Below are 9,911 nucleotides of genomic sequence, written 5' to 3'. Positions count from 1 at the left end.
CGTACCTTGAGATCCTCGGGCAGAGGTCTGTTGTCTGTTCCAGAGTCTCGACTGAAAACTAAAGGGGACAGAGCGTTTGCTGTCAGGGCCCCGAGGCTCTGGAACAGCCTGCCCGAGGAAATCAGGTCGGCTGAGTCAGCGAACTCTTTTAAGTCCCTTCTTAAAACATACTTTTATAGGAGAGCTTTTCCCGATCTTATTTGACTTATCTTATTTTATCCCTTTTATTTTACTGTATTTTACTAATTTTATATTAAATTTTCATGCTCTTATCTTTTTTGTATTATTCTTTACACTTGTTAAAGCACTTTGTAACTTGTTTTTGAAAAGTGCTCTACAAATAAGGATTATTATTATTATTATCCTCTTCACAAACTTGAATGAAGTCCCTGAGGCAGCTGTCGGAGTGAGAATATTTTTCCTAGCAACCCTGTACGCAGAATAAGTGGTTGACGATGGATGGATGGAGTTTACACATTTTAATTCAACTCAGAGTCAAGCCATCTGCACATGACTTGTAAGACAGGCCTGGAACACACATGAATTACTTCTTCCACTGAAGAAAGCATAGAAGGTGTCTTTATATTGACGTACTAAGAATGAAGCCACAGTTTTAAAATACTGTGGCTTCATTCTAATAAGAATTCATCAACCAGTGAAAAGTTACTGCTGATTCTGGTTCAAAACGCCACCATTTTGGTTACATAAATGAAAGGATGACAACTGTGCAATGTGATGCAGCCATACAGCAGAGCTGACAGAGCAGCTGCAGAATACAGAGGATAAAGGCAGAACGGAGAGACAAGCCCTGCTGGATCACCTGCATGGACTGACCACAGAGATCACTGCTGCCAAACTGGAGAACCAGTCCCTCAAGGTGAAATACCCAACAGTCCATAGAAGTCTGTAGTTCACTTTACAGTGAGAACACATTTATAAAATGTTAACCTTACCTTGCACAGATCAGAATATCTACATATCTGGTTTCCTTTTGTGTTTTGGATAATATCCTTCCTATCCCCATTTTTCATTCTAATAGACTTACATTGACTTATATTACATTAGAAGGCTGCACTGTCCTGTTAATTTAATTACTGATGGCACATCATCTGAAGCTGTGCGTTCCTGTCAGGCTACAGCATCTGCAGTGGAGGAGAAGCTCGCCTTGTCTCAGTCAGAGCTCCAGCAGGTCAAAGCTTCCATCAAGCAGTATGAAAGTCTGCTGGACAGCTATAAGATCCAGGTGCGTGAAGCATACTGTAATAACAGGAATCCAGCAGTATGAGATTGCGATAACACAGCAGATTACGGTCCAGTGTACACTGTTCATCTTCATGCAATGTCTGAACCCACTTTTTCTTTCTGTTAACCAACTCTGCACAGGTTGGAAAAACCCGGGCCGAGGCGGATGAGTACTGTGCTCGGCTGGCTCTGGCGGAACAGGAGGCCCAGGCGGTGCGGGGAGAGCTGGAGCGGGACATAGAAGAGGTGCGCAGGGAGCTGCTGGGGCGGCTGGCGGAGCTGGAGCCTCTTCCCGAAGCCTTACGACGCGCCGAACTCCAGCTGGAGGAGGCTCAGGACAGGGAGCGCAGCCAGGAGAGACGCAGCATGGAGCTTAGCACGACCCTGACTGACCTCCGAATGAAGGTCACACACTGTCCTATGCATGCAAGCTGAAATTAGCATCACAAAATAATAATTAAATTCCAAGCTAAAGTTAATTTGAACATTAATCAGATGATACCACATCGATTTTGAGGAAACAATAAGACAGAGCTAAACACCTGCCTCCATACGGCTCTTTTGCATTGTCATTTGTAAAACCAGTTTGATTTGCTGAATTCTTATGGTAAAAAATCATTTTTGGGGTGCCAAGGTCGCTCACCTGGTAGAGCGCGCACCACGTATCAAGGCTGAATCAGCCTGGCTGCACCACACTTTCAGCACAAACAGGTTATCAATTGGCAGATAGAAAATTAACTCCAAACTGTTTTATCTATAAAACCAGGAACATAACAAGTGATGTCATGGAAAATGTGGTTTCAATTTTGAATTATAGTAGCACTAAAAACTAAATTAAAACTAAATTAGAGGCATTCATCTTCACCAAATGTGTAACTGAGGTTTACAAGGACTTGAACACTTTTGCTGTTAAATGAAGTGCCACATTAATAGAATTTATAGTCTGACCACAAGCATGCTATTAGTTTTAATAATAACTCTTAGTAGGAACCCAAAGACTGCATTCCAACTCACCTGATAAAGGATTGGGCTTATGTTGTGTTAGGTGGAGACCCAGGGCAGCCAAATGGAGCTTCTAAGACAGAAGAACAAGGTACAGCTGGAGGAGAAAAGACAGCTTCAGCAGCGAGTGGAGGGTTTGGAAAGGTAGGTCACCACTTAGCCTAGCCATCTTTGCTACCCTCTGGTCAGCCTACCCTACCCTATGCAGCACACCTATCAGTTAATGACCAGCAAGTGTTCTTCCTCCCTCCTAGTTGTACAGCTCTAACCTTTTATCTCACCTGCTTGAGTAGTTTCATCATTTTCTTTGAGTACTACTATTGAGTTGCATGCAAAACACTTGCATATGTGCTGGGAAAAACAAGCTCTAAAACTACATATACCTCATAATGTCATTGTTAATAGCATAGCTTGTAAAATGATATGAATCAGGGCACTGTTGATTGCTGTTGTCGCTTTCCTTTCTTGTGTCACCTTGCAGAAAGCTGGAGGAGGCTGGCAGTCAGAACAGCGACCTGCTGGCCGTCATTGCCAAACGGGAAGACACCATCAAAAGCAATCAGCTCCGTCTGGAGGAAAAAACAAGGGAATGTTCCCTGCTGAGCCGGAAGCTGGAGGAGTCTCTGAATGATGCTCACCAACAGGTGTGAAAGTGACAACAGCTGTTAAACATCAGTGATACAAAGTGTGTGGTTAAAGAATACAGTAGTAGTTCATTTCAGTAAGACCTCTGCAATGACACAAAAAGAGATACAGATGCAGAGGTTCTTTGTCTGGCAAAAGAATTTAACCTGAGCCCCTTGTTTCATTGTTTTTTTCTTTTTTTCTCTCTAAACACATGCTTACACTTTTCACCCAAGGGCTACTGCAGCTTGGGTGTGTAGGCCTGTGTTTAAATATAAGCAAGGCCGCTTGTGAAGTAAATGTTGTTAGCGACATATAGGGATATATCAGTTCTATGTACTATTTTTAAGTCCAATGTGTCATATATTTCTGCAGATGTCAGAAACCAGAGAACGTGCTGCAACCAAAGAACACTCAACCCAATCCAAGATATTGGACCTAGAGACCCAACTTAGCAGGACTACCTCAGAAATCAACCAATTGCGACGCAACAAAGAGGAGGTAAAAGTAAAGTAACTCTTTTAGAGTCGAAATCTGTAAGGATCAGCTGTGATAGTAGGTCTGTAAGGTGTGTATTTATGATGCTCAGGTGGAACGGCGGTATCAAAGCCGACTGCAGGACGTGAAGGATCGCCTGGAGCAGTCAGACAGTACCAACCGAAGCCTGCAGAACTACGTCCAGTTCCTCAAAGCCTCCTATTCCAATGTGTTTGGAGACTTGGCCCTAAGCAGCTCACTGCGAGCCCCCTCACCCATCTGACATCCTGTCTGTCAGATGTGTAAAAGTACTGTGGTTAGAGTGTGTTACTTTAGATTTGTTAGCAAGAGCAGGAGTCTGTAAGGATGGTCAGTTGCCTGGTTGCTTGTTTCATGCCGCTTTAAAACTGCTGGGGAAGAGCTGTAGTATGTAGGCTGGTAGTACTTTTAGAATGTGGACTTGTTTCTGTAAAGATTTGTTTAGAACTTAATTGGTAGACAATAAAAAAAATGTAATTGGATTAAAACATAATTCTAAAAAACAGATCTTTTGTAATATTAAAGCCCTTAAATTTAGGATTAAGAATTGTCTTTGTTGACTCTTAGTGGTAGTATCAACACTGACAGACAGCGATAAATGCTGCTAACACCCCTTTCCACGGCTCTCCCCACTCCATGGATTTGACCCAGAGTAGTTTGAACATTCTATAAACACATGTGAAATGTAACCATTGGGTTTTTAACTGAATGAGACAAGGCATTTGTTGAAGGTCTCAAGACTAGATTGAAGGTCACCTCCAACATCACTTTACCAACTCATATTTTACCAGAAGCTTTTATACACCTAATGTATTTCTATCACCATGTTAGTTTTGAATAATCATAAATGAGTTGAGAAAACTACAGAGAGGAGACAAGGGCTTCACAATTTATTAAGCATAAAGCAAATTAGGACACTTGCATGTTTAATATATTTTTATATTTTTTTTCTTTATCCAGATCGGGGGTGTAGAATGGTGTACAGATTGCAAATCCCCCTGAGGTTAATTTGTGCTATAAGGCTATATAAATAAAATGTACATGACTTGATATGTTGGATTGGCTGGGTGTTAGTGAAGCTTAGTGAACGGTGTGCAGCTAGCATCTCACGTCAAATTTTAATACTTAAATTATAATACATAAAAATGAAAAGCTTGATGGTTCACAAAAAGGAAATAAAAAGGTTGCACTCGGCGTCTGTAATCTGGAGCCCTTCATCTGACCAGCTCGCTCTTGCTGCTGCTCTTACCATACTTTACTATTGTAATGTTTAAAACTGTCAAAAATATAGCAGTCAGGCACAAATTCGCTGAAGACAACTAATGGGGCCTGTAGACTCCATTGCTATTGCGATAATGAGTTAAGACAGACTGAACAAAAGCTGCAGAGATTCGCGCAGTAAGCAGTGTTTGGTCTGGAAGCATTTTGTGCTACAGTTTTTCACTAATTAGTTTTGATGGCACCTTCTAGCTTTTCAGATTGAATGTTGTCTTCAGAAATGTATGATGTTATGTTGAAGTCAGTCCGTATTTTGCATGCCAAAAACAACAAGACTACACGCTATCTTTTATTTTCAAGCTAAGCTAGTCATGACAAAGGGTATTACCAGGATTAACAGACTATACTGTATTTCTACAGCTATATATTAAAACAATGGATTTTTGTTTTTTTACATATACAACTGTAGCTAAGCCATCCATGGCACATTACATGCTTAACTGTACTTGTGCTTTGAGTTTTTATGGAGCTGAAAACATTGGTGCTATCGCTTTCCTTTGGCTGGTGCACGACAATGCATGTCGAAATAGTTATTTTGGATTTACAGTTTTACATACTACATTAGTAGAATCAATAATTGTTGATCTTGTTTTTTCATAAGTGTTTCATGGAGTGTATTTAAACAACTGAATAATTTATATCCACCATGGATAACTTAAAAGTGGAAATAAAACAACAAAATCTCAGTGAAACTGAAAATTGGTGGTGTATGTGTCATTTTCTCAGCTCTCATCAACTCTCTCTGTCTCTCTAATATTCACAATGAATTCACCTGTAAGATAAATTGTCCCTTTTAACTACTCACATAATCATTTTAGGGGATGCATATGAACAATATGGAGGTGTGATTAGATTTGCAAAATTTATATTTGTAGTTTACATTAGGAGAGGGTTGTAAAAAATGGAAGTAACAGGGAAAAGAATGTATCAACCAATATGTAACAGCTAATGAACAGATGATCTCCCTGTGGTAGTCAGCTGATAGGGAGGCTGCTGAAGGAATTCTCCCAGACAACACTGATGGTTATAGAGAGATTATGTAAGAATGAAATGCTTATAATTCACAGTTGAACACAGACTTTGCATTGCAGTGTTAATAAGTGATAGGTAGTCAAGATACAGTGCATTCTGTATCAACAATGTAGCCTGAGCTTGCAGGGATGGGAGTACAATGTTTCGGAGTAAAATTAAAACTCTCAACCCATTACCCTGCACTCACCATTATTTTATGCTTGCCTATCAATGTGAAAGGCTGTCTGTCCTGCTTTATCTTTTATTTATCTTATAAAATGTATTATTGTGCCATTGTGAAGGAAAATATATGCTTCAACATTTGAACATTATGATGTCGAGCCTCGCCACCAGCTTTCAGTTGTGATTATTAAGTGCTGATTGATGCCACAGCCTGGATTACTGCTTAACATTATAAGAATGTGACAATCAGGGTATAAAGAACTGAAGTGCTGTAACTAGAATGTTGTACTCAGAGTGTCGGGTGATTCCGGTATGTGTCGGTTCTTTCCGTACAGCTGCAGAGAATTACGTCACATTTGGTAAAAAAACGACAAACACCCATCTCAAAGAGCAGCCTCTCATCCTTCGTCGTCGATCCGCCTGGACAACCAGCAAGGTTACTTTGGAAGCTCTGTAGAAAACAGACCGAGGTATGGAACGTGCATGTATTTATGTTGCTCATTTTAAAACAGATGCAGTGCACACTGTGCTACAGCTCAGCTTTCCTAGATCCTTGTTCTGTAAATTCAATTTGTCGCTAGCTCGGTGGCTAACTTAACGTTAGCTAACCCAAGCTGCAGGCGTTCCCTGTATTGAATGATATTTACCGTACAGTTGGTAAAATAACGTTAGACAAGGGTTTCTAGTTCGCCTCTAAGATAAAGTAGCCAGTGGGTTAGATATTATCGAAATGTTAGCATTAGCCACCCTACTAAATGGCATTAGCTTGCACTGACATCCATCCATCCATCTGCGTTGTATTCAGACAATGGTTGTTTTAAACATTTATAAGACGGTGTTTGTAACATCGTCAGCTAGCGTAACTGTTAACGTTATGTTTCCATCTTGAAAGTGCGCAGTTATTATTCTGGTTGTCTGGTTAAAATGTTGACGTTAGTGAACCTAACCCAGGGGTTTGTCTTGAGCGGCTAGCTAACGTTAGTCCTCTAATTTACATGTAACTTACAGTAACGCTAACCAAATATGATTCACCAATATTCATTAAAATATGTCTTTCCTCACAGTTTGTACGTTATGTGGTTTCAATCAGTGAATAAAATTTCACTGAATGAAGAATGGCCAGGTTATGTAGGTGGCTAGTTAGCTTGTCGGCCATGGCTGAAAGGGAGCCGCCCAGTGCAGTTGAATACCTTTGGACATATGGACCCAGCTGTCACTCCTCTTATTACCCTGCATTTATTTAAATGCGGACAGTGCCACGGTTAATAATGTACACGTGTCCGTGGAGGACGGTTATTCTCAAATGCACTTTGTGAGACCGTTTTGACTACGTTATTGTCATTGGCTAGCGTTACATGCTTTTAAAGAGTGGACCAAGGATAAGAAAATACGCTGGTATTTCCAACAGAGCATGACGGAATATAATTTGCATAAATATTGTGTATAGTTTGCAGAAGTACGGTTGTGGATATTAAAAACAGCTGGAGATGTCATAACATGAAGGCGCTATCTCACACCTGCAACCTAATGTTACTGTCCCGGCAACTGGCTTTGTCAGGGTGGTGCCAAGTTCTTCACATACCAGTTGCCCCAGCCCCTCCACTCAAGAGGAACTAAGATAGAAAGCTGCACCACACAGCCTGCAAGACAGAGGTTAAGCACCACAGGAATGAAAGGTGTACCACAGTAACTGCTGAGAGTTGCATCATTAACCGTAAACACTGTTTAAGAGGAAATGTGTGTAGTCCTTTTATTAGCTTAAGAACATTATTTGATTCACAAGGTGGTCATACAGAAACTGGTCATATATTAGAAAAAAAACATTTGGAAAGTTGACCTAAATGTGCGATTTGGCTTTTCCACTGACCTCAACTGTAGGAAGCCCCTTAGCAGCCAAATGTAAAATGGCAGCAATGGGAAAAGCAATCACCTAATGTCACTGTGATACAGAAACATGGGACAGCTTTTTGAGCTGTACCACCCAAAATACTTACCAGATACTCCCAGGGCAAATTATATGTCCATCTATGCTGCCTCATTTTAATTGGATTGTATTACAATCATCACTTGAATACAGGTCATATAAATATTGTTCTCTGTCTTATGACTGACATAGACCCCGGATGATTATTTAGAAGACTCTGAACCACTTCATTTCCATTTCTTCTGTGTCTCTAGTTCCCTAGTTACAGCTGGGTACACTGTAACATGCCTGTTGAACGGGCATGTTTTACTATTATTGTATACTGTTTGAATAAATATTAAATTACTTGGCTGAATAGCTGAACTGGGGCATCAGGAAATGTACATCACTTAGCTATCACAACATTTAGTACACTCCATCTCACATAATGGTGTTAAAAGGCCATTCATGGAGGGTGGGGTCAGTCTTTCCTGCATGGTCAGCTCTGCAGGCATTTGTAATCCACCTCTTTGTTTTGCTGTTAAGTAATATTGATAACTTATTCAAATATAGATGTTGCTATATACCAAGACCTCTGTCAATTAAAACCTACATATTGCTTTTCCTTAAACTCCCTCTTAATCTGTACAGCCTACACATCTTTTTCATGACTGTGACCCAAATAGAAAATAGGCCTCCTTGTCTCCAGGGCTGTCAGGTTTGGGGTTGGGCCTGCACGTACAGTACAGCCCGGTAACTCATTGTCATTGTGCTGCTAGCATGAACTACTTTCCAGACATGTTGAGACTCTGTTTGTATGGAAGACTCAGGTTGTTTCCATCGCAAGTGTCCAGTGATTGTTGATTGCATTGAGTGCTGAAACATTATCATGAACTTCAAACATAATGCTTCCTGTAAGAGCATCTTGTTATTGTGACTGCGCACTGTTATTGATTGTGTGATCAATGTTATGCCCTACACAGATTAGCCTACACAGATACACAGCATGTCAACCTTTACTAAACCCAAACTCAAGGTAACATCCATGTTTGTCTTACTGCGTGCTTGTGTGTGTGTGTGTGTTTGTATCTGCCTGTTTGTCTGTTAGTTTGTATAGAAAAGAAGATTTGGTCAGTTGTGATTTGTTTTGCTGAGTAAAGGGTTGGGGGAGAGCTGGAGGGAGGGGTAGGAGGTACAGAGCAGAGAGACGCATGGGCTGGGCTACATCTTGGCTTGCTCTTTTGTACAGCATAGTCACTGCAGGTGCAATGCGTCTGTCTGTGCTGCGGAGTAGATGAGACTTTGCTTCCTCAATCACTTTCGGATTGTTAAGGAGTGTGCTACAGATGGACATGCTGCTGCAGACTATGATTTTGCCACAGATGTAGCCTTCTGATCAGCCGCAACGCAAGAAAACCAGAGGATCCACACTACAAAAATCTGGTGTGTGTATCATTTAGGTTTTGCACTATTTGTCTTACTTTCAGCCAGTCAAACTGTCAGCTTAGATCAGTCTGTATGAAAATGGAATGTTTGATTTGAATGTCGTGAGGTTTTGGTAAATGGGTGGTGATTTGAATTGTGTTACTGTTGGCCGTGATTTATGCTGAGCCAGGACTGTCCTGGTTTAACAATGAATAACTCTGGTCTCACACATCATCAGTATGGTTCAGTAAGTTCATTTTTACTGCATGTCTTTTGTTGTTGTGGTATTCTTTGCATGAAAATGAAGTGTGATCTTGCCTTGAAATAGATGAACGTGTTGGCAAAAAGTCTGACACAGCGTTCATTCCTTCAGAAAACATTGGTTGGAGATTGGTTTGCAAACTCATTGATGCCTGCAAGTTGTCAGCCTAGGAGAAGTGAAAGGCTAGTTTAACTGACTGGACAGGAGCTTCTGTCAATACTCTTATATTAATCATGTTTGCCAGGGCTACTGCTATTTCATAGAATGTTTTTACTGTAGATTCTATTTAGGTAAACTACATTTCAGAGACGGAGAGAGGTGAGGGTGTAGGCTTCTTGTGTGTCTGAGTGTGGGGAGAAGACAAATCCGAGGAAGCAAAGCATATTTAACATGTTGTTATAATAATGTTACTGTGAACCTCTTCAGATGTGTCTACTTTGAAAAACCCATTCCTTTGTAAGGTCT

At 40.7% G+C, this 9,911-nt stretch overlaps 2 protein-coding genes across 6 annotated transcripts in view; both read left to right on the top strand.

Annotated features, from left to right (window-relative positions):
* The window catches only part of odf2a (outer dense fiber of sperm tails 2a), a 16,791-nt gene extending 11,430 nt beyond the window's left edge, over nucleotides 1-5,361 (top strand). Inside the window, exons 13-19 of the mRNA XM_046067344.1 lie at nucleotides 742-877; nucleotides 1,133-1,243; nucleotides 1,384-1,647; nucleotides 2,288-2,388; nucleotides 2,726-2,888; nucleotides 3,244-3,369; nucleotides 3,458-5,361. Of these exons, the coding sequence (XP_045923300.1) occupies nucleotides 742-877; nucleotides 1,133-1,243; nucleotides 1,384-1,647; nucleotides 2,288-2,388; nucleotides 2,726-2,888; nucleotides 3,244-3,369; nucleotides 3,458-3,628 (1,072 nt within the window). The 3' untranslated portion in view covers nucleotides 3,629-5,361. The remainder of the gene's footprint in view (nucleotides 1-741; nucleotides 878-1,132; nucleotides 1,244-1,383; nucleotides 1,648-2,287; nucleotides 2,389-2,725; nucleotides 2,889-3,243; nucleotides 3,370-3,457) is intronic.
* An 818-nt stretch (nucleotides 5,362-6,179) lies between these two features.
* The window catches only part of sptan1 (spectrin alpha, non-erythrocytic 1), a 36,462-nt gene continuing 32,730 nt past the window's right edge, over nucleotides 6,180-9,911 (top strand). For all 5 annotated transcript variants that reach the window (XM_046067916.1, XM_046067913.1, XM_046067915.1 and 2 more), the window contains exon 1: nucleotides 6,180-6,326. The gene's annotated coding sequence lies outside the window, so the exon portion shown is untranslated. The remainder of the gene's footprint in view (nucleotides 6,327-9,911) is intronic.

This window comes from Micropterus dolomieu, linkage group LG13, assembly GCF_021292245.1.
Source record: "Micropterus dolomieu isolate WLL.071019.BEF.003 ecotype Adirondacks linkage group LG13, ASM2129224v1, whole genome shotgun sequence".
NCBI classification, from domain to species: Eukaryota; Metazoa; Chordata; class Actinopteri; order Centrarchiformes; family Centrarchidae; genus Micropterus; species Micropterus dolomieu.
The sequence above is the reverse complement of the archived record's forward strand: the minus strand, read 5'-3'. Positions and strand labels throughout refer to the sequence as shown.